The sequence below is a fragment of the Suricata suricatta genome, chromosome 3 (assembly GCF_006229205.1).
Source record: "Suricata suricatta isolate VVHF042 chromosome 3, meerkat_22Aug2017_6uvM2_HiC, whole genome shotgun sequence".
NCBI lineage: Eukaryota > Metazoa > Chordata > Mammalia > Carnivora > Herpestidae > Suricata > Suricata suricatta.
This window is the reverse complement of record NC_043702.1, coordinates 18,385,899-18,410,184: the sequence shown is the minus strand read 5'-3', so window position 1 is coordinate 18,410,184 and position 24,286 is coordinate 18,385,899. Positions and strand designations below refer to the sequence as shown.

Sequence of the window (24,286 nt, the reverse complement as noted above, 5' to 3'; positions counted from 1 at the left end):
GGGGTCCGCCCGGGGTCCCGCCGGCGTCCGCCAGCTGCGCGAGCGCCGTCCGAGGCCCCGACGTGATTCCAGGGTTCTGAGGTTTAAAGGTGATACGTGATCACTGATGGAAACTTAGAAAACCCAAAAATAGAGGAGGAAAATCACTTCTTTCCACGCCTCCCGACCCCCTGCGGAAAGCGCTTGCGTTCATACTTCTTTCCTTATACGTCCATGTATTTCACTTGTCTTTCTGGAGTGGGGTCATATTATATGATGTTTTAAATATTGCTTTTATTTTACTTATCATTTTATCAAGAACATTTTTCTTGTCACTAGATAATTCTTAAAAAGTGTAATTTTAACGCCGCAAAATATTCTATCACATAGAATTGATTTATTAAATCAATTTCCTACTGGAGGACATTTAAACTTTCTCATTTTTCATTATTAGACATAAACCCGTGAACACCTTTGACAATTCCCTCCTTTCAAGCCAAACGCACTTTTCAAGTTTAAAACTTCAAACGTCCAAATGTTGAGAGGGAACTGGGAATCTCTGACCCTGAGAAATGAGACATTTCCTGCTTGAAATTACTTCAACCAGGAAAGCAGGTGTTTGAGAGTCTGAAGGCCTGACTTGGGATGCAGGTTACTAGTATTTGTGTGCCTGGCATCTCGCCCTCCCAGTCACTAATGCAAGGATGCCCTCTCAGTACTCTTTCACCGACCAGGAAATGGGTCCTGGGAAGTTCTGAACATTGCCTGAGTTTGCATAGTTGCAAAGTCCATGTTTTTTCCATTACGCCAAAGCTGCTGGTAGATGAACAGCTTTATTTCTGGTGCTTATCTAATGCTAATAAGCTACAGATCAACACTACCTCGGAATGCCTTTCACAGCCTGTGGGTGCTAACTTTCTGAATGGCGGGGGCGGGGCAGGTAGATGACAAAGCACCGCTCGAAGTGAATGCGGGTAGACCACCGAGACCACCTGAAGCCTTCCTGATGCCACACCCATCACTGAGTACTTTTCTTTATGTGATTATCTCTGGTGGTCAGTCCAGCTGTGTCCTAGAGCAAGACTTAAGGAGGGGCCCATGGACTTATCTGGAAGCTCAGGTGCATACCAAACATAAGTGAAGACAGTGTGCTTCCTAGTAAGCATAGTACTTGCAAAATTACCACTTAGATTATATATTTCAAACAAATTAACATTTTTAATGTTTTTTTTTACTTATTTTTGAGAGACAGAGAGAGACAGCGTGAGCAGGGAGGGTCAAAGAGAGAGGGAGATATAGAATCTGAAGACAAGCTCCAGGCTCTGAGCTAGCTGTCAGCACAGAACCCGACGCGGGGCTTGAACCCACGAATGCGAGAACATGAGATCATGACCTGAGCCGAAGCCGGACACTTAACTGACTGAGCCACCCAAGCTCCCTATAATTCAAACAAATTAAAATACATATGTTCTTAAATTACTTACACACACACGTACTATGTATGTTTATTTGTATAGATATCATTTAAGGAGTTCACTTAGGGGGGCCGGCCGACATTATGGCAGGCTCCCTCCCCCAGCCACTCCAACTCCCAATGTAAATTCAGTTCCTAAGGGGGCCACAGACCTCATTTTAGGAAGTCCCCTCCCGAAGTGTGAGCTCACCAGCAAGAGCTCACAGGAGCACGTCCCCTGATAGCAGAGTAGAGCCATAGGTGAGGTGCAAAGGCTTGCAGAATCTGGAGAGATCTCCGGATGCTCCTTCAAGTTCTCTACCCTTGGGCCCGTTCCCCCAGAAAGTACCCCTCCCCTTTCTGGGAACTGCCAGAACAGTCTCCAAGGAGATTTGTTTTCCAGCCAGCAGTCACATCTGACCCATGAGAAAGCAGAATGTGGGGACACACACGGCCAAGCCCCATGTAAGCCTAGCTGCTTGCTTTCTCCTGGGCCCATTTTCTGATCATGGAATCAAGATTATAATCCTAAGAGATTCGGAAACGAAGCACCTGGCCCAGGGCACACCAGAGGCATTCAGTAAACGATGCCTCCTTCTCTTGACCCCTTCTTATCCCTGGATAAAAAAGATAAAGGTGTTGTTTGTAAGACTCTTAGCAGATCATTAATTAAGCCCTACTGTCTGTCAAGCAGACAGTGAGTTCTAGTTCTGGAGATGACAAAACTGAAGGACACAGCCCCTGTCCTCAAGAAACTCACGGTCTAGGGGAGGTGGTTAGAGACCACCTAATTATAATTTTAACAGTTTGGCAAGTGCTGGGGTGAAGAAGTGTTCACTAGGGAACAGAACTTAGCTTAAGCAAGGGGTTGAGGACCTCTGTCCCAGCAATCTAGGACTGAGCGTAGGGTGGTGAGAAGTAGGGCGGAGCCAGGAGACAAGGAGTCAGAATGGAGATTTTACCTCCAGGGCACTGGGAGGCATGTGACTCTCAGCAGTCACCTAGAAGGAGGATGGGAAGGTCGCGGGAGGCTCGCTGGGGTCCCTGGAGTAGTCACCAGCTTCAGCAAATGAAGATGCAAGATGACCAGTTTTATTTGAACTTCGGACAAACAACAAATAATTTTTTTGCTGAAGTATGTGTCATTGCCCCATATAATATTTGGAAATACTTACACTAAAAATTATTCCTTGCTTATCTGAAGTTCAGATTTAACTGAGTGTTCTTGTATCTTTCTGTCAACCCTGCCCTGGGAGGAAAGTCAAGTTCAGTCAAGTCACAGGCAGCAGGAGGCAGGATAGGGAGAATGAAAGGAATCAGGCGACTGTTTGTTTTAGGGCCTGGGTAGCCAAAGATTAATGATTGATGAGAGGAGGGGCCAAGGGGGGTCCGGAGGAGTGGGCCCCTGGAGTGGTTTCCCAGGAGCCCAGGTGGAACCAGAAGGGAGTGGGCAGGGAAGGTTCAACTTTCTCTGCACCTAGACACAGGGCTCCAATGATCTGTCCAACAAATTCCTCCTGCCCTGCCCCTGATTACTTAGAGTTCCCGAGTTACTCCACCCAACTTTCTCCAAAAAGCTGCCCCACCCACCCCGCTTTTCTCCCCAAAGACTTTGAGTTTACTGACTTGAGGCATTTAACCCAGCCTGGGGTAAGTATGCCTCTTTCTCTCCACTAGAGGGCTAGGACAGAATCTCATTCATCCCTAGCTTCACACCGCCCTGCCCATCATCTGTTAAATTAAAGGGATTGTAACATTAAAAAATTAGAGCCCTTTCCCCTAAAAATTAGTCTTTTTATCCATAAACAATAGTCAGCATTATCTTCTTTTTTTTTAAGTTTGTTTATTTATGTTGAGAGAGACAGAGTCAGAGATAAGAGATCACAAGCCGGGGAGGGGCAGAAAGAGGAAGAGACAGAATCCCAAGCCGGTTCTGCATCATCAGCAGAGAGTCCCACGCAGGGCTTGAATCCACGAACCGTGAGATCATGACCTGAGCTGGGATCAGAAGTCTCCCGCTTAACTGACTGAGCCACCCGGGTGCGCCTCGTCAGCTCTTTCATAAAGAAATTGGGAGTAGAAAGAACGGCGTCTGAGGATGCCCAGGAACAAGAGATTTGTCCTCACTTTGCCCCTGAACGGCTGTGAGGCCTGGGGCCCATCTCTTTACTTATAAATGAGTCTAGTCATAAAATGTTCTTTCCTACCCCCTGCACTTTTGAGGCCTTGGATGAAACCATTTACGTGAAAAGCATTGAAAATAGCATGCACGTGGTGCTGTTGCTAGCGATCTTACAGCTGCATAGAACTGGAGACAGGTTAGGTCAGAGCTCGTCCTTCCCTGGATGTGTCTGCACCTTGTGACAAAGGCTGGGCCACGGAACCGCCTGGCAACCGCTGTGCTGCGGCCAGGGTACAGGGCAACGCTTTCCATTCTTCCCTGACCCTCAGAATCACCTACGGGGCTTGTGAAAAACACATCCGTTCCCTTGGGGATACCTTCTTCCTAGACTCAGAAATGGGAATCAGCATCTTAGGGGAGGCTGAATGTTTTCCTCTGGAGAATCAGACTATCAGTTGGCTTCGGTGCTAGACAGACCTGGACCCTGTTCACGTTACTTTAGTGGCTGTGTGACACTGGGCATATTACTTAACTTCTCTGAGCCTTATATCCTTATCTTTTAAAAAAAAAAAAAAAAGGGAGGTTAGGCCACTGGATGACTCAATCAGCTAAGCATTTGACTTAGGCTCAGATCATGATCTGAGGGTTCGTGAGTTCGAACCCTGTGTCAGGCTCTGTGCTGACATCTCAGAGCCTGGAGCCTGCTTTGGATTCTGTGTCTCCCTCTCTCTCTCTCTGCCCCTCCCCCACTAGTGCTCTGTCTGTCTCTGTCTCTTTCTCAAAAATAAACAAACATTAAAAAAATTTTTTAAGGGAGGTAACAGTAGGGTGTAAGGATTAAAATGGCAGTTTTCAGGGCACCTGGGTGGCTCAGTCCGTTAAGCGTCTGGCTTCAGCTCAAGTCGTGATCTCACGGTTCGTGGGTTCGAGTCCCGCATCAGGCTCTGTGCTGACCGCTAGCTCAGAGTCTGGAGCTTGTCTTCAGATCCAGTGACTTCTTCTCTCTTTGACCCTCCCCTGCTCACGCTCACTCTCTCTCTCTCTCTCTCAAAAGTAAATTAAAAAAAAATTTTTTTAAATGGCAGTTTTCAAATGCTTGGAGCCTAGCAAAAACTGAATTGTTGTGGTCGGTTGTGAGAGAGAAGCCCAGTGTTTCAGTGTTGAACACACTTCAGTTTGGCCAGTGGTGTGACTGCATTCGGAAGACTTAACAGGACCTTCGTAGGTGAATTCGTCTTTGTGTAGCTCAGTTGTGCCCTCACACCCTGCCCTCTACCGCGGCGGACCTTGGTCTCCTCCATCACCCTGACCCGTCGGGGGATTCCCAGCTTGGGCAGGCCTCCCGTGGGCAGGAAGACCTTCCTCATATTTTACCTGCATTTGCCTCAACAGCTGCACGCTCCGAAAAGCCGACAGCCATGTCCTCTTATTCCCAGCCCAAGATGGTTCTGCCCTAGAACCTCTCCTTGCCCGTAACTGCACCCCCTCCATCATCTCAACAACAGGTGCCCACGCCCTGACCATCATCTGTCTCTCCAGCTCAGCAGCCCAACCGCAACAGTTCTGACCACATCAGGACTGACAGCTCGTGCGTCTTCTGTCCACCTCCCTGCGCCCCCAACTTCTCTCCCCACCCCCTTAACCAACTTGGATCCCATCCCTGATCCCTCGTGAGGATCACCGCACTGCTCTGCCCCTCTCTGCCTGGGGGAACTCTGCAGCACCTCCCTGCACGCACCCAGCTGAAGGGGGAGAAGGCAAACACGGAAGGTGCTGACTGATCTCACTGAGTTCATGCAGACTTAGGTTTTTCCCTGTCAGTCATCTTGACGTCCCCACCCCAGATGACTCCTCCCCTCTTCCCTCCATCTCTTTAGAGCTCCATCACCGTCTCTGCAGCCTCACTCTCAGCCTTGGCCTTGCTTCCTATGTCCCTGTGTGAAGAAACAGAGAAGAGCCCCCTGTATTTCCAGTTGGCTCTCCCAAATTTGCAAACAAGTGATGTGGGGATCTTGTCTAAGTGCAGATTCTGCGTCTGGGGTGGGGGGCCAGGGGGGACCTGAGAATCTGCATTTCTAATGAGCTCCCGGTGACTCACTGCTGCCTGGCGAACCGAACTCTTCCAGATGAGGCCAAAGGCATCTCAATCTTAGTTTACCCAACACTCAACTCCTTTTTAAAAATTAATTAATTGATTTTGAGAGAGAGAGAGAGAGAGAGAGTCCCAAGCAGGCTCCATACTGGCAGTGCGGAGCCATATTAGAGGCTTGAACTCATGACCCACGAGATCATCATCCAAGACAAAGTCAGATGCTTTACTGACTGAGCCACCTAGGTGCCCCTGGCCAACACTTAATTCCTAATCCCCATCCCCATTCCTACCCAGTGTGACTGAGGATTCTAGAATCTTCCTTCATCTCTATCAAGGATGCAAGATGCACAGGAAGGGCTGGACGGAGAGATGTCAGAAGGAACTCCCGCCTTTAGGGTGCTGTCCATTAGAAATATGATTTAAGCCACATAAGTAGTTTAAAATTTTCCAGTAGGCCCATTTAAAAAGTAAAAATATGGGTGCTGGGGTGGCTCAGTCAGTTGGGTGTCTGACTCTTGGTTTCAGCTCAGGTCATGATCTCCCAGTTTGTGGATTCGAGCACCACATCGGACTCTGCACTAGCAGTATGAGGCCTGCTTAGGACTCTTTCCCCCTCTCTCTGCCTCTCCCCTGCTCACTCCTCTCTCTAAATAAATAAATAAATTTAAAAAATAAAATAAAAAGGAAACATGTGAAATGAAATTTATTTATTTAACCCAACCCAATCCAATATCCAAAAACATTATTTCAACATTTAACCAAGTATAAAAAATTATTGGCAGCAATTCTTGGGGCGCCTGGGTGGCTCAGTTGGTTAAGCCTCTGACTTAGGCTCGGGTCAGATCTCACGTTCGTGGGTTCGAGCCCCGTGTCAGGCTCTGTGCTGACAGCTAGCTCAGAGCCTGGAACCTGCTTCCGGTTCTGTGTCTCCTTCTCTCTCTGCCCCTCCCCCTCTCATGCTCTGTCTCTCTCTGTATCAAAAATAAATAAAAAACATTAAAAAAAATTATTGGCAGCAATTCTTTTTCATGCCAGGACTTTGAAATCTCGTTTACATTTACAGCACGTCTCAATTTTGGTGTTAAATTTTCAACAGAAATATTGACTCTTTATCTAGATTTTATAAAAAACATACCATTGGGAAAGTATTGTTCCATACTTATTTAAGTAACTGAAATAGGTGTTGATTTTTATATTTAAGTTTAAATGAATTGAAATAAGACAAAATTAAAATTCAGTTTCTCAGTTGCACTAGCCATAGTTCAAGTATCCCAATAGCCTCATGGGCTGACTGGTGGCTACCATATTAGCACAGATCTGTAGCAGTGATGCTGATCATCAATCGGAGGAAGACTCTAGGGGTCAAGGTCTATGACCTCTCATACACCCCCCCCCCACCTCTCACCAGATACCTAAAGTAGGTACTAAACTTACAGCCCTTTTCATTGAAATGAATTTATTTATTGAAAAAATTGACCTCTAGGAAGACAAACTTAGTACCCAAACATGACCACTAGGGGGCAGGATCTGGCTATCATTGTTGGGCAAGAAAAGCTAGAAGCCTCACAATTTTCTAGATGGGTGCAAGATCATGCAATGCAGTGTTCTTTTATTGCTGATCATGACCGATTAGTGAGTTCAGTTAAGTGGGTCGTACTGACATTTAAAGAAAGACCAGGAAAAAATGAGGATATAAGCACTATTATGGTGTGAAACTTTGCCTTAGTTTTGTTTACTCATCTATTGTGTATGAGCCTTGATATAAAATGCCCTTCTTATTGTGAGTCATAGTCAATAAGGTTTGAAAATCACCCTCATCTTCCTTACCTACAGATAAAGAAACCAAACCCCATAAGCTGACCAGTGTTGAAGCTAGGAAACGGGGATAAGAGAGCTCTTCCTGTTTTCTCTTTCGTTTAGCTGTTCTAAATTCCCCATAATAAGTCAATTTGAAAAGGAACTGAGGGACGCCTGGGTGGCTCAGTCAGTTAAGCATCCGACTTTGGCTCAGGTCATGATCTCACGGTTCGTGGGTTCGAGCCCCACGTTGGGCTTTGTGCTGACAGCTAGCTCAGAGCCTGGAGCCTGTCTTTGGATTCTGTGTCTCCCTCTCTCTCTGACCCTCCCCTATTCACGCTGTCTCTCTCTCAAAAATAAATAAAACTTTTTTAAAAAAAGAAAAAAGAAAAGGAACTGAGCTCAGAGCAGTAGAACACACATACGGGCTCTCGGCCTAGGAGCTGCGGAGTCAGGCCCACACCTGGTCCTGTGTACTAACCCAGCAAGTGTTGGGGAACCGTGTGCTCAGCCCAGCGCCACAGGGCGGCTAGACCGGAGGGAACAGCCGACGTGCAGCTCCTGCTCTCTCGGGACTTGCAGCGGCGCAGGCAGGAGCAGCTGATCTCACAGGTGAATATATCACGACTCACAGTAGCACCTGCGCTGAAGAGAAATGGACGTGGTGCCCTAAGAGAGCAGGACATGCGCCCTCATCGAAATTGGAGAGGCCAGGGCAGCTGCCCTGACAGGGTGGCTTTGAAGAATCTGAGCCAGATGGGCCGTGAGTGTGTGCACGCGTGTGTTGTGTGTGTGTGTGTGTAGATGTGGATGTGTATGGTGTGTGTGTGGATGTGTATGGCATATGGTGTGTGGGATATGGATGTGGACGTGGATATATACAGTGTGGTGTGTATGGTATGTGTGTATGGTATATAGTGTAAGGTGTGTGTGTGTGTGTGTTTGGTATGTGGTACGTATTGGGGGTATGTGTGTGGATGGTGCATGGTATGTGTGTGTATATGTATGTATATGCTACGTGATGTGTGTGTGTCTGTGTGTAGTACATGGTGGTATGTATATCTATGTGTATGAATATGCTATGTGATGCATGTGTCTGTGTATTATATGGTATGTGATGTGTGTGTGTCTGTGTGTGTGTATGTGTGTGTGTGTCAGTGGCAGGCACGCTGGGTCATTCTCTGGTAACCCTGAGGCAGAGAGAGCCGGGGGTGCTGGGGGAACTTTGAGGTGAGGGTGAGCACTGGGGGCGTGGCCTAAGCGGAGACTGGGAGGACGGCAGGCCCAGATCTACAGGACCTCTTGGTCCTCGCTAACATTTTGAATTTTACCTCAAAGAAAAGCCACTGAATGGTTCCGAGCTGGGTTCCTATTTTAAGACAATCCCCTGGCTCTGAGTGGAGGATGGCCCGGAGGCCTGGAGCGTGAGAGCAGGGAGGCTGGTCAGGAGCCATTGACGGAAGGTGGTAGCGGACCTCCACCTCTGAAGCATCAGTGAACCCCCACCCACAGCCACCCCAACCCACGCATCTTCTTTGGCCTCGTTTGGCTGGCTGTCTTCCATATGCCCCCCGCATTCATGTCTACCCTTCTCCACTGTGCTCAGAGCTGGCCTGTACGGACACATCGGTGGGACCTTTGTCCTCCAGCTTGGGTTCAGTTTGGCCAATGGAGAGGGGAGGCAAGGAGTGGCAAAGTCAGGAGGTGTTCTCTCTCCTGAAGGGCCACCACAGACTGGCTTAGTCGTCAACCAAAGTCCCCAGGAATCCCTCAACCCAAGGTCAGGTGCACACATCACATCTCTGTCCCTCCAAGTCCCATACCTGCTCCATCCCCTCACCTGTCAGGCCTAGAAGAGGTGCCGTGGCCACGCTGTCTCACTAGCCCTGGAGAACTGCACTGTCCCTTGCTTCCTACACTGTGCCCTTCACCTTGTAATCGGTTCACAAAGCTTTCCTCAAGTCATTAGTTTGAGTGTTTTCTAGAAGACTCTGACCGAACCATCTTCTACCCTGGCGGGCAACACAGGGTCAGGGGGAGGAGCCTGGACTTTGGGGTCAGACAAAACTAGGACTAAACTCTGGCTCCGTCACTTACTAGCTCTGGGATGGGGTGCGTCATTCAGCCTACCCGAGCCTCAGTTTGTTCATCTCTAACATGAGGACGCCATTACCTGCCTTACACAGTTGTTAGGACGATGAAATAACACACACAAGGGCACGCTCCTGCCTGGTGCAGAGTACAGCACACGCCCCCTAGTCCTGCTCTTCCTTTTGTCGCCTCTGCACCGGCTCCAGCAGCGTGCTAGGCACTGGCATGAAGGGGGAGACTGGGAGGTCACAGTCCTGGAAACCACATACAGTAGCTCCCCCCAGTGGACCCTCCCCACTTCCAACAGTTCAAGGTAGGAAGTAGCGAGGGTTACTTTTTAAACTATTCATTTCATTTCCTTTTGACAACTATGAGGCATGCATTTTTCTGGAGTCTGGAGATAGAGTAGTGACCAGGCATAAAGTGTGATCAGAAGGGGCTTCAACAAGGAGGTTGAATTTACTTTGAGTTTTAAAGGAACTGTATATGGGGCGCCTGGGTGGCTCAGTCAGTTAAACGGCGGGCTTCGGCTCAGGTCATGATCTCCTGGTTTGTGAGTTCGAGTACCGCATTGGGCTCTGTGCTGACAGCTCAGAGCCTGGAGCCTGCTTCGGATTCTGTGTGTGTGTGTCTCTCTCTCTGCCCCTTCCCTCCTTGCTCTCTCTCTCTCTCTCAAAAATAAATAAACATTAAACAACAAAGTAAAATCAGGGCGCCTGGGTGACTCAGTCGGTTGAGCGTCCGACTTCAGCTCAGGTCATGATCTCACAGTTGGTGAGTTCAAGCCCTGCATCGGGCTCTGTGCTGACAGCACAGAACCTGGAGCCTGTCTTCAGATTCTGTGTCTCCCTCTCTCTCTGACCCTCCCCTGCTCATGCTGTCTCTCTCTCTCTCTCTCTCTCTCTCTCTCTCAAAAATTAATTAAAAACATTTAAATAAAATAAAATAGCTGTACTCCCAGAGAAGACGCATCAGTCTCCCTGGGGACTGCCCTCATACCCCTCCTTCCCTCCCCGTGGGAGAGTGGCAGAACTCCCCAGACTGAGAATCGGCCTTAATTAATTACAGCTATTTCTGGGAGTGTATTAGATCAGCGAGGCTGTGCGCAGGCAGAAGGTACCCAGAGAAGTGTGTCTCAGAGGATTTCTCCAGGCATGGTGGGACAGATGAAGGGGGTAAAAACCTCAGGACAGTGACCAGGGCAGGCTGACTACGGGCAAGGGGGGCGGGGGGGGGGGTTAGGGAGGCGGCACACGGAAGGGAACACTGGAAGCATAAAATGCTGGAAAACTGGTTTGAGACCCTATTGCTAAGTCAAGCAATGTGAATTTAACAGTGTAGACACTGGCTTTGAGCAGGGGGGTCGGACCTGATTGAGAGCTGGGCTTCCAAAGGCTTTGTCTGATAGCCTATGTAAGCTGGATACGGGCTAAAGGTGGGTGGGACATTAGGACTCCAGGGCCCAAATTTGGGTGATGGTTATGGGAAACCAAAGGGGAAGGATCACACCCTTTGCATCCATTCATAAAATGTGTATTTGAGCACCCACAAGGACCAGACGTTGAAGTTGCAAGAATGATACCAGATTCAACAACATCACTGAATGAACACCTCCAATGAACCAGACACTGTGTGCTTTCCTTGGGTAATCACAGTTAATCGTCAGAATAGCTCCGTATGGATCCTCGGTCCCTTTTGCCAAGAAAGAGACTGAGGCCCCTCTACATCTGCCCTATCACACCCGGAAATGACTGGAAAGGGATGGGCATTTCACTTTGGAAGTCAAGAGGGAAGCCAAGGTGGACATTCCTCTCTGGGAATGATGCCTTCCATGTCAAACCGAGGCAGGGAAAGCAGTGAATGTGGTTCCAGAAATTTGAGGGCTACATCATGAACTCTGGGGAATTGGACACGTGAGTGACAGGACGCTTATGGGAGGACAGTCAGAAGAGACCATGACAAGGAAGTGAAGCAAAAAGAAGACTCTACCCCGAGGTTAGGTGACCAAGACTGAACAGTGACAAAGGAATTTGACATTGTACGAGTCAAGAGCCAAATTAGGACGGAAGCGTGGGGCAGAAGCTCAGCTGAGTGGCCTGAGAACGAGTGGGGAGCCACAAGTAAAGGCAGGAAGGAGGACTGCTTTCTTTGTTTTAATAAAACAATAGAAAAACGTTTTAAGTAAACCCTACCTCCGAAATGGGGCTTGAACTCATGACCCTGAGATCGAGAGTCGCATGCTCTACTGACTGAGCCAGCCAGACACCCCTAAAATCATCTTTTTGATTAAAATACTAATACATTCTCACTCTAGAAGGGCAGAAAATATTTTTAAAATATAAAAAAAGAGGAGGTGCCTGGGTGGCTCAGTCGGTTAAGCTGCCAACTTCAGCTCAGGTCATGATCTCACGGCTGGTGGGTTCGAGCCCCACGTCGGGCTCTGTGCTGACATCTCAGAGCCTGGAGCCTGCTTTGGATTCTGTGTCTCCCTCTCTCTCTCTCTGACCCTCCCCTGTTCACATTCTGTGTCTCTCTCTGTCTCTCAAAAATAAAAATAAACATTAAAATCAAAAAAAAATATATATATATATAAAAGAAAACAAGTGGTACCCCATAAGTTCATCAATCAACAGTCATCACTGATAGCACCTCAGAGTTTTTTCTATGCATTTTTGTTTACAGCAATCATATCAGTTATACAAAATATATATACTTTGGCATCCTGTTTTCCCCCGCTTTATAAATGGAAATTTTACCCACAGTATTAGTTTGAGTGTTTGGGGCTGCAAGTATCAAAAAATAAAAACAGAAACAAAAACAACTACTAAACGTAGCTTAAACAATGAGGACAATTTTTCTTTCACGTGACGAGAAGTCCAAGGGCGAGGTCATCCAGACTGGTTCATACAGGGACTTGGCTATGTCTCCGGGGACACTGGGTCCATCCTCACTTTTGTTCTGCCATCCGGTGTATTGCAATACCCTCTTAGGCTCCTCCCTCAACGTCCTAAAATTGGCAGCCACAGTTGCCAGCGTCACAGGCAGATGACTATGTCCTGGAGCTAGAAGAGAGCACAGTCCTATGATACCCCTTTTCAGTGACTAGGAAAACCTTCCCTAGAAGGCCCGCAGCCTATTTCCTGCCCCACCTCAGCGCTGTGCAACATGGAACAATTGCCTTGGCCTCTCACTGCCTCGATGTTCTTCTCTGTGCAATGGGAATCATAACCATTTGATGTACAGGGCTGTTGTGGGAGCTGAGAGTTTTCCACGTAAAGGCACTTAGAACAGTGCATGTTTTAAAGTATGTGATTTGTGCTATGTGAATATTTGCTATTATTATCCTATGGCAAGAATTGCATCACATTCCTGGGTCTAACCAATTACACGGCTGGGCAGTGAGTGCATAGATTGGCTTGGACCAATCAAGATCCACCCACCAGGGCTGGGAAGGGGCTTACTTGGAAGCTAGCAAAATAGAGGTTAGCAGGGGAAATGTGGGGGCGGGGGGAACAGCAGGATCTGCCACCCATGTATTATTAAAAAAAAAAACCAACCTACAGATGGGAATTGCTTTCTAGAAAATTGTACCAATTAATAATCATCGCAAGCAGTGTATGAATACCCATCTTCCAATAGTCTTTAAAACCTTCAGATTCTATTAGTCGTAATCTTTTCCATTTTGATAGATGAAAATTATATCTCATTAGTTAGCTTACATTTTCTAGATTTTTTTAATTTAAGAAATTTAATTTCACTCTGAAATGTTACATTTTTTCATGTATATTAGCCATTTATCCCTTTGTTAATTGGGCTCTTCATGTTTTCTCATTTATTAACATCTTTATATTAGAAAGACATTTGTTGAGGGAACCTGGGTGGCTCAGTCGATTAAGCCTCTGACTCTTGGCTTCCGCTCGGGTCATGATCTCAGAGTTCATGGGATCGAGCCCTGGATCAGGCTTCCTGCTGACAGAGTGGAGCCTACTTGGGATTCTCTCACTCTCTCCCCCTCTCCTGCTCATGTTCTCTCTCTCAAAAATAAACAAATAAACTTTATAAAAAAAATTTTTTAAAAAGGTCTTTATTTACTAAGTAGATTAACTCCGACAAATCTGGGGCAAATATTTTCTACATTTTTTGTTTTTGGCTTTTTTTCTTCTTTATGTGCATGTGTGCATGTTTTCTTTTAATATAAAAAGGGTTTAAAAATTTTTAAGTAGCTAAAAAGGTAATTGTTTCCCTTGTTAGGTCTTTAGTTGCTTTTTGTCTGCGTTTAAGGGTAATATATGCCTATTAAGAAATTAGACCAACACTTCTATTGCTTTTAGCCCTAGAAAGTCTTCTACTATCCAGAGGTTGAGCATCTATTTAATTTTCTTCTAATTTTATATGTTTTATTTTAATGTTTATTTGTTTTTGAGAGGGATAGAGCACAAGAGCACTAGTGGGGGAGGGGCAGAGAGAGAAGGAGGCAGCAGATCTGAAAGGGGCTCTGTGCTGACAGCAGAAAGCCAGATGACGCAGGCTTGATTGAACTCACAACTGTGAGATCACGACCTGAGCCAAAGGCAGCAGCTTAACTGACTGGGCCACCCAGGCACCCCTAATTTTGTATGGTTTAATTTTATGTCCTTAACACTTGAATTCACTTGGAATTTATTTCCGTATTCTCTGCCAAGTACATATCTAAAGTGCTCTTTTCCAAATAGCTACTCAGTTATCCAAGCATCATTTACAACACCATTAATAACTAAACTTCTGGCTTCCCCTGTCTCCATCAGCTCTTGCTGCAGTAATGCTGCATTACAAGCAAATCCGAAACGGAGATGCATACAACAGTAAGCATCATTCTCTCAGGCATCTGCAGGCAGGCCGAGCTTCAGCTGATCTAGGCTGAGCTCTGCAGGGCTGGGCCGGCTTCTAAGTGAAGGTGGGGTCAAGCAGGCTCCATGCGTGTTTTACCCTCCTTAGACCAGCAAAGACCTGAGGGATGTTCTTACGGCAAACGGCATGGACCCAGCCACTGAATTCCACCAGTCACATGTTCAAGACCTCTGCTCATATCATGTCTGCTAACAAACCACTGGCCAAAACAAATCACAAAACCAAGCCCACCCTCAATGGTGTGGGGAAATCTATTTTGCCTTTATGGAAATGTGCATAGTCACACGACAAAGAATGTGTTTACAGGGAGAGATGAAGAATTAAGAACCGAAGGAGGCGGGGGAGGAAAGAAAGAAAGAATTGAGAACTGAAATATAATCTACCAAACCCATGGAGACAAACTTTCAGGAAAGTTGAGATAAAGGCAGAATAGAATCTAGAAAGGGACCCAGAGTCAAGGGATGTTTGTAAGGCAGTAAGACACTCAAGCTTGCTTGTAGAGTGAGGAAAAGTAGTGGCCAGGAGGAACACCACCTGAAGAAATGAACAAGGCTAATAGCATTGCCTCTGAAAATTCAGAAGGAAGTAGCAAAATTCATTGAAGGTGGGTGGGCACAGGAATTACCTCCTCTAAGGGTATTGGCTGAAAGTAAAGGAATTGGAGGTGTGCCTGAGGTTTCCAATAGCAACCGAGGGTAGTAAGAGGGCATTTCGGCAAAGTCGAAGCATGTCAAGTATCAGTGTTAGGGGTCCCAGAGAGGTGTTGGGGGCCCCTGAATTGTAGAGGCTCTGAGTCACATGGGATGGCCGTTTTCTCTGGCCCTGTCCCTGAGGTTTGCAAAGCAAAGGTGGGTGATTGTCAGGTTGGTACCAGCAGGCCTCTGGACATAGGTAGGCTAAAGATGGAGGGCCATGGTGGAAGAGGAAGCTGACAGCTGGTGAGTGATTCAAGGGACTGAACCCAAGTTCTCACTGGGAAGGAAGAAATGTGGGCAAGAGGGGCTGAGGGGCTGGGAGAAAGCACATGGTATCAGGGACTAGAGATAAAGGAGTATAGGAAGAGGGGCTAAGGGAAAGACTGGAGCTGAGGTTTTCAGGGTAGAGGTCAGAGGGTGTGACCACATGAGTAGGCTACTGAATTACACTGAAGGCCTTGGAATTGAGGTCAGGAACTGAGGCCAAGGCAGCGTTCAGAGTTACCTATGCAAAATGCATATTCCTGGGTCCCAGCCAGAACTACCAAGTTGGAATCTTCTGGGGACATGTCCCGGAGTCTCTATTTTAGCAGGCTCCCCGAGTAGTTCTTAGATGGCCTAAAGTTTGAGAACTGCTGAGCTACAAGTTTCAATGAGCCGTGCTTGTTGGAATTCCCTGACAGCAGGAAGTAGTCAGGGAGATAAAACCAGGTGTCTAACTCCTCAGAGTCTGGGCTGGGTCAGTGGCTGGACTGATGAGGAGTGGAGAGAAGCTTTAAAATGAAGCATGAGGAGCAATGATCTTGACCTGGAATGGCACATGACAAATGTAGGAGGCTGAAGGTTTCCCCTCCAGAAGGCAGGGCTGCAGGAGGGAGGAAGGGAGTAGTAGAGAGGGGTCACAGTCAATCAGGCCAGGGAAGGCTGTGAGGAGGCCGAGGATGTCGGAGGAATTGTTCCTATGCAAACCAGAGTGTACAGCACCGTTCTTGGAGGGAGGTCCACGTGGGAGGGTGAGCTTGGTGTGGGGCGCAGTAGATGAGGGTCCAGGCTGATATGAATGGGGCTGGGCTGAGTGGGGCCATCACTGCTGCATCTGGCTAACTTTTCTACACTGAACTCCCTTCTCCACCCTGGTCCAACAAGATGTCTCTTTTCTCTCATATTCAAACAGCTCCCCCATATCAGCTCCTACATGATCGATCATCGTCTTTGTCGTTGCCATCACCATCATCATCACCATCATCATCATCATCATCATCATCACCACCACCACCATCAATACCATGGTTTCCTGAATGCCAGCCAGCCTGAGCCATGACAGAAGAAGAAGGCAGGCTCTCGATCCTAATGGAAGGTCCCAGGCCAGTTGGGAAGACAGGATTCAGACACCTGGGACAGATGAACTGAGATGACAAGTGAATAAGGGGCAGATTCGAGAACCCCTGCCCCCTGCCCCCAGGAACCTGGAAGGAGGCTTACTCTTTGGGAGTTAAGCTCTAAAACCATCACATCACAGGCCAGTCACCTGATCCAGGTCATTAAATGGGTCTCTCCCAGGAGAGGTGCGGAAGCAAACCTCAGCCTTGCCAGTGCATCCCAGGCTGCTCTAGGGAAGAGGTCACGGGCAAGGAGGGGCTCCTCAGACTTGGCTCTTCTGCAGCTTTCCCTAATGGTATGAACCATGGGCGTCACCAGGCTTGGTCTGACTCCCTGTTCACTAGCTTTCCTCCTGCATAGGGCATGGCTTCCGCACGGCCGTCCTGCGTGGACTGACCCTACTGCTCACAACTCGTCTTCCAACAGTCACAGCACTCAGTGGCAATAACCAAATGATAATTCATTCCTTCTTTGTGTCTTTCACTCACTCATTCATTCAACAGATACTTAACTGGACACCTACTCTGAGCCAGGCATTGCGCACAACACCGGGAATACAGTGGTGCGAAGACAGATCCCTCCCCGACTTCATGGGGCTTATGTTCCAGGAGGGTGGCAGGCCAGAATCACAGAATCATGTCATACGGGAAAAGTGTGACAAAGGAAGTGAGCAGAGCAGTATAATCGAGAGTGATGGAGTGGGCAATGAAGGCCTCTCAGAGGGTAACATTTTCTCTTTAATTTGATATATAACTTAAATACGGTAAATGCACACATTTTTAGGGCACAATCTGGTGGATTTTCACGTGTGCATAGGCAAGGGTTTCTCAGTCTTTGTACTGTTGACATTTGGTGCTGGATAAATTTTTGTTGTGGAGGCTGTCCTGTTCATCACAGGGTGTTTAGCAGATGCTAAACTCGACTTACCAGGTGCCGAGAGCACTCCTCCCTCGCCCTTTTGTGACAATCAGAAATGTCTCCAGACTCAGCTGGATGTCTTCTGAGAGGCAATATCACCCCTGTGGGGAGCTCCTGGTATAAGCCATGCGGTCACCAGTCGGCTCAAGATACAGGCTCTTTCCATCAGAGAGGAGTTAATTTGCGCTGCAACCCGATGGATGAGAACCTACAACCTATTCAAAGAACTGAGGGAAGAGTGTTCCACGAGGGAGCATGAGCAAAGGCCCTGGGGTGAGGATGAGCCCGCACATTTGAGGAACAGTGTGCCTGGTCTGAGTAACAAGGGTAAGAATGGCATCTGAGAAGGTGGAAGAGATAGGCTTGGTCCCATCAAGCAGGAGCCTTGGAGTTGGACATTTCAAAGAACATTTGTATGGGGCACCTGGGTAGCTCAGTCGGTTAAGGGTACAGCTCTGATTTTGGCTCAGGTCATGATTCCACGGTCGTGGGACTGGGCCCTGCATTGGGCTCCATGCTGGGTGTGGAACCCTCTGCCCCTCCCCCTCTTGTTCTGGTGCTCTTTTGTGTGCTCTCTCTCTTTCTGTCTCCAAAAGAACATTTGTGAGTATTTGGTATATGTCTGGTACCACCCCAGACACTGGAGATTCAAAGATGAATAAATTAAACCATAGTCCCTACTCTTCAAGAAGACAGCAAAGTCTGCAAAACATATACAGCATGAGGTATTGCCTTGAAAGATAGGATTATGAACAAGACCTAGCGGCACAAGGTGGGGACATGCATAAGCCCACGCTGGAGTGGGAGGGTTCAAGAAGAGCTTTCTTTTTCTTTTTCTTTTTAAACGTTTGTTTATTTATTTTTGAGAGAGAGAGAGTGCATGTGCAAGCAGGGGAGGGGCAGAGAGAGGGAAACAAAGAATCCCAAGCAGGCTCCTCACTGTCAGCGCAGAGCCCAACTCAGGACTTGAACCCACAAACCATGAGATCATGACCTGAGTCGAAATCAAGAGTCGGACGCTCAACCAACTGAGCTACCCAGGTGCCCTGAGAAAAGCTTTCTTGGAGAGAGCACATCTGATCTGAATCTTTGGGGAGCAAAGGATGAGCAGCACTCCAGGCCAAAGGCACAGCATGTACAAAGTCACAGGGGTATGAAGCAATGGGATGCGTTCAGGGAAATGCAAGTAGTTGGGTATCATAAGGTATAAAGTGCAGGAGGGGCTAAATAAGGAGGCATCAGTCTGGCTGGGACAGACAATTCTCATGGCAGGGGAAGATGAAACTAAAGCAGATTCGAGGTTCCTGGCTGGCTCAGTCAGTGGAGTATGAGACTCTTGACCTTGGGGTTATAAATTTGAACTCCATGTTGGGTCTAGAGATTACTTAAAAAATGAAATCTTTAAAGCAGATTTGGAGCAGGTGTTGGAAGTCTTCCAGAGCCGACTCTGGGGAGGGAGAAGGAGGCTTCCTGAGCCGATGTGAGTCCCTAAAACACCCACTCTCACTCCTTATCCCCAGCCCTGGCCTTGCTCTTTGTGTTTCATAAAATGCATCTTGGATGATTATCTATAATCTTGTCAATGTGTGTGTGGTTGGAGATTTAGGACTCAATCATTCGTGCCTGAGCCTGCATTTCCTGTTTCAGATGGCAGAGACCGTGTTTTGATTTCTCAATGTAATGCCTGGCACACCTTTACCTGCAGAAAGGTGTGTTCATGATGACTTTTGATGAGCCTTCATAAGTCTTCTCTCTATGTGTAGAGACACAGACTTAGAGACATACAAAGTCCCTTGACCAAGAAGGGCTTTTTGCAAAGTAGCCTGTCAGTCTCCTCTCCCCTCTGCCTCCAGCGTGGCACTCAAGGGTGGGAAGCTAACAACAGGGGCTTAAATTCCATCCTGTCTGATTTTTTTTTTTTTTTCTGACAGGCCTTGGAGAAGGTGCCAAATTTTGGGGCAAGCACACAGGGAGGAAGCAGGCCATAGGCTCTGGCCCTCGAGATGCATTCACATAAGGGTTACAATTCAGTTTGGGGATAAATCAACCCATCTCTTGGCTTTTTTGAAGGGTGGGGATGAGGCCTCCAGTTCATTGTCCGTATCAATCCTATACCTCCTATGCTTTCCACACTGGGGATCCAGCCTTCAGATCCAGCTGTCTAGTCAGGGTCTGTCAGAAGGAGAGTATATGATTTGAGGTTCAGCTTCTCGAGCCTCTCAGGCCAGAGCAAGGGTAGCAGGGAAGAAAACATGAGCACTGCCTCCCCTGCTCCCTTCCCCAGCCATCTCCCAGCGGGAGAGAGAGTTTACTGGACTCTTGAAAGCTTCCTTCCCTTGTTCTGGGCCAAGGCTAGGGCTGGAGCCAGAAGGTTTGCCCAGATTTGTAGGTGTCACCACACCTGCCCTTACATCTACTTCCCTCCCACTGACAAATTCTGGAACCCATCAGGAAGGTAGCAGCGCAGGGGATGGGAGGCAGGGAGTGGGGGGGGAGGGGGGCAGGATGATGTGGAAATCCCACTGGGCTTGGGAGGCAGGATACCAGTGTCCTAGTCCTGTCTCTGCCACCCATTGTTGCATAATTTTGGTTGAGTCACACCGCCTGAGCCTCTGTGGCCTTTATCCTTCAGGGCATGGTTTACATGTCACCTGCTTAGGGACGCCCTGTGCTGTCTAAATTGGTCCTCTCTGTCCTTCATATCATTGCCCCCTCTGCTGATTGCCTTTATAACAGCACACTTTGTAATCACACACAGATATGTATGTGTGTGTGTGTATAAATATAAATAAATGCACGTGCAATGATCTTCCAGGTTCCTTCCAGCTGAAACGTGTGAGTCTAAGGTTTCCTGCCCAGAGAACCATTCCAGGGTCTCTCCCAGAGTACCCTGTTGGGGAAAGGTGGGAGGAAACCCCGTGGGTTGGCGGGTGCGGTGGGGACCGTCGAATTTCGGTCCCCTCCTAGGCCACTGGAGATCTTGGACGCGGATTAGTGCAGGTCCGAAGCCCATAGCGGCCCCGCCTCCTCGTTAGCCAGCGGGGGCGGGACCAGGCCTCCACCAGCCGGGTGGCATTCGGGGCGTGCGCCCGGCCGAGCGTGGCGAGGGGGCGGGTTCGAACGCGAGTCGCCGGACAGGGCGGGGCCAGAATGCCCCCCACGGCCCCCAGCCAGACAGTGCAGGGGGCGGGGCCCCATCCCTGCGGGTTCCCTGCCAAGGGGCCAGGGCTGAGCCGTCGCCTAGCAACGCCCCGCCCCGCCCGCCCCCGATCCGCCGCGGGCGCCTGCCCCCAGCATGGCCTGGCCCGGCTGGTCCGCGCCGTGGCTGTGGGTCGCCGGCTGCGGTCTGCTGCTCCTTGTCCTGGTCCTGCTTGTGAGCCCCCGCAGCTGCCGAGCGCGGCGGACCCTCCGCGGCCTGCTCATGGCGCGCAGCAAGCGGCTGCTCTTCCGAATCGGGTTAGTGTCGGGCTCCGGCGGGATGCGGGGCTCGGGAAGGCGGGCGCGTCGGGGACCGAGGGAAGGGCTTGGGAGTTCGGGTGGGGATAGGGCTAGGGGATCGAGAACCAGAGAAGAGCGATCGAAGAGGCGGGCTGGAGAAACCATTGATTTGGGGGAACTGAGGAAGAGAAGGAGTTGAGAGGGGCTGGAAAAATGGGATGGGCTGGGGAAGGATTGATTGGAGGGGCAGACTAGGATGGCCAGGGAAAGGGGGCATGAGAGGACAGCTGAAGAGAAGAGCCAGATGAGGAGCTGGAGACAAGGGAGCTGGAAAAAAAAAAGAGGGCAGGTGCAGGAGAGAAGGAATGCCTCAGGCCGTCAGAGTGTCACTGGGAGCGGCCAGCTCCTTCCATGTGTCCCTGTCCTTCTCCCCATTACCCAGCTTCCCACCGCACAGTGCAAGCTTCTGTCCCAAGCTAGAGCCCCTACACTGTTGGGGGACTGTCCCTACACTGTCTCTTTCCTTTTGTTCCCGAACCCTAGCCTGTGTCCAAAGCCCCAGGCTGTGAAACCCGACTGTACTCACTCAACCACTTTCCAGGTTCACTGACCTCCAGTGACTTTTTCCTGTCAGACCCCCTCCCCTGACTCCTCACTCTTTCTTTCCCCCTACTTTTGCCCTTTCCTGGGCCAGACCAGGGCGGTAACCGACTCTGATCTGCCACGGAGACACTAAGGGGCTGGGAGGGAACCACAGAAGGCTCACTAGGGCCTCTGTTCCAGACCCACAGCCAGCAGGACAAGGGGGCAGGACCTGAAGCTTGAGGACAGCTCTGATGGGGACAGGAACTGTGGGAACCCTGGCCACTGGCCAGGTGTGGGGGAAGGCCCAAGCCCGGGAATTTCCTGAGCTTCAGAGAGGACATTGTACAATTATCCCTCCTCCCCAGACCACCCTACGTCCTCCAAAAAGTGTCAGCCCTAGGATTCTACTCAAATTTGGTCTAAAGAGTAGAGATATAAAGGCCTGGTGGGGGGAAAACCGGAAAAACACGGTGGAGGGGAGAGAATCTTGGGTGCCTTTGGGGCATTCCCATCTCTAACGGCCCAAATATTGGTCATATTCCTTACTCCCCCCCTTTTTAAAGCTTTTTATTCATTCATTCATTCATTCATTCATTTTTGAGTAATCTCTAAACCCAACATGGGGCTCGGGGTTCACACTTACAGCCCCGAGATTGACTCACGTGCTCTACCCACTGAGCCAGCCAGGTGCCCCAACATTGGTCACATTCTTGATAATGCTCCAACCAAGTCACCATTGCCCTGCAAATAGCATTAAAATAATGAGATTTACAAACATGTAACTAATTTCATATCTGGGACCTAAAAAAAATTTTCCCCACAAAATTTCTAGGAATTATACAGCTCTATTTGGTGAAGGATTTTTTAATTTACTTCTGGTTTTCAAAATCAGTAATGTTGAAGTCATGCAAGCAGCCTGAGGAAGTGGAAAATAATGTTTCCACAAAGACCTGGAATCAGAAGTCCTGAAATAAAAATTCCCAAGATTGCCATCTCAGAATCCTGAGGGCTTTGGGCATTCCTAGAACTTAGGACCTGGGAGTTTTCAAATCCCAAAACTTGGAATTCTTAGAGAGCTTTGGAATTCAGTATTCCTGTTGGGCTTTCCTGTGTCTGGATTTCACCGCTGCCTTGGAATCACCTCCCCAAATTTGCAGAGCAGAAGGGCGTGCCTGGAATCAGAATTCCAGACCCTGCCCCTCTACAGTCTGGGAAACAATCAGTCCAGTCCCTTGGGGGAGAGGCCGCTTGCTGGCAGGAGGGCCAGGGGCTGTTAGCAGGAAATGGTCTGGGGGAAATGGACAGGTGTTGCTGCTATGGGGTTGTCTCCAGGAAGGATGGAAGGGGTGGGGGTGAGGGCAGGACAGGCCGTGATGGGAAGGGGCAGAGTTCATGGGCACACTAGAGCAGTCCACTGGGGGCTGGAAAGCAAATGATGGAAATACTAAGAGAAGAGTGATTATTATCATTAATAACAGTAATCATTGATCCAGGCTAACCTGAGATAGACCCATGCAGGGCATGGGAGACTGTGAAGCACATGGCATGCGGGTTCGACAAATCTGCTTTTGAATCCTAGGTTTGTTGCTTGGTAGCCCTGGGCCCCTGGACAGATAACTCAGCCTCTCTATGCCTCAGTTGTTTGCATCTGAAAAATGGGCATGGTGATAGTACCTACCTCATGGGGATCCTGCGAAGATCAAGTGAAATTGTGCATCTTAAGTGCACAAGCCCTGGCTCATAGTACGTGCTTAGGGAATGTTAGCAGTGGCTCATTCTGTAGTGTGGAGGATGGATGGGAAGGTGGCACCAGCTAGGATCCTTCTGGGGCTTCTTTCCTTCCTTCTTCTGTTTTCCAAGCCTATCCTGTCCACCCACCCCTCAGGAAATCCCACATCCCTTTATTCATTCAGTGAACTCTTCTGGGTTGGGGTTGTGGGATCGCAGATATGAACAGAGTCTGGTTGCCACTCTCCAGGAATAGGGGAAAGGAACATGTGAAAGGGACTCAATCTGGGGCAGGAGACAATGCATGACAAGTTCCCCAGGGAGTGGAAGGGTGTGCCTACGGAGGCTGAGGTTAGGAGTGTGGGACTGTCCTGTGTGTGCCTCAATTTCCCTTTTGCCCCTTTGCCTTCTCAGTGGTTGTTGACAGGGTGTTGCAGAATGGGGCCATGAGCAGAGCCTCTGTCTGCAGGAGGCAGGGGTGAATGGGGAGCAAGGCTGGGCTCATCCAGCTCTGGGAATGTCTTGCAGAATTGAGAAAGTAGGTAGTAGCCAGTTTTTGGCGATAGAGTCCTGGGCGACAAAGCCCTTCTACCCTCCCTGACCAACCCCCTTCTTCATTCGTAGGCATAGAAGGTCTTTCTTGACTCTCCCAACCTAAGTAAGACCAATTGTCCCCAGGGCAAACCTTGCTTGCTCAACTGCTGCAAGAGGAATGCCCTTCTCTGGGACCAGCAAGGCCCACCGCTGGCTCGATTTCAAGGAGTAGCAAGAATTCTGAGCTGAGGATTCTTGAGTGAGCCACCCAGCTGCTTGTGACCTGAATGAAGCCTGAGTAGAGGCAGAGGGCTGGGCCATCCCCTGCACAAGGGCAGCAGAGGGTCCTTTTCCTTCCTGCAGACCTTTGGGACCCTTGTACACCTCTTCCACACCTTCGCAGTACCATCTTCCCTAAGCCCTGAGCTCCTTCTATACTTCTGTCTGGGCCTGTCAGAACTCCCTTCCTCCCTACATCTCTGTCTGTCAAATTGGCATCTTCAAAGCTCACCTTCAAAATATATCCAGGGGTGCCTGGCTGGCTCAGTCAGTAGAGCATATGACTCTTAATCTTGTGATCTTTTTTT

At 48.8% G+C, this 24,286-nt stretch overlaps 1 protein-coding gene and 1 long non-coding RNA gene across 4 annotated transcripts in view; one reads left to right on the top strand and one right to left on the bottom strand.

Annotated features, from left to right (window-relative positions):
* PNKD (PNKD metallo-beta-lactamase domain containing) overlaps window positions 1-24,286 on the top strand; it is a 61,221-nt gene that overhangs the window by 19,896 nt on the left and 17,039 nt on the right. For 2 of the 3 annotated variants that reach the window (XM_029933850.1, XM_029933851.1), the window contains exon 1: window positions 20,678-20,870. The exons of the other annotated variant lie outside the window; for it this stretch is intronic. In XM_029933850.1, coding sequence (XP_029789710.1) covers window positions 20,710-20,870 — 161 coding nt within the window. In that variant the 5' untranslated portion in view covers window positions 20,678-20,709. Of the gene's footprint in view, window positions 1-20,677; window positions 20,871-24,286 lie in introns of those variants that run through there. 3 annotated transcript variants of the gene reach the window in all.
* On the bottom strand, window positions 12,263-19,890 carry LOC115287435. Its single transcript, XR_003906473.1, has 5 exons — window positions 19,826-19,890; window positions 19,530-19,586; window positions 19,114-19,167; window positions 17,424-17,641; window positions 12,263-12,596 (listed from the first exon to the last, which is right to left on the bottom strand). It is a non-coding gene; the product is annotated as an uncharacterized LOC115287435 (long non-coding RNA).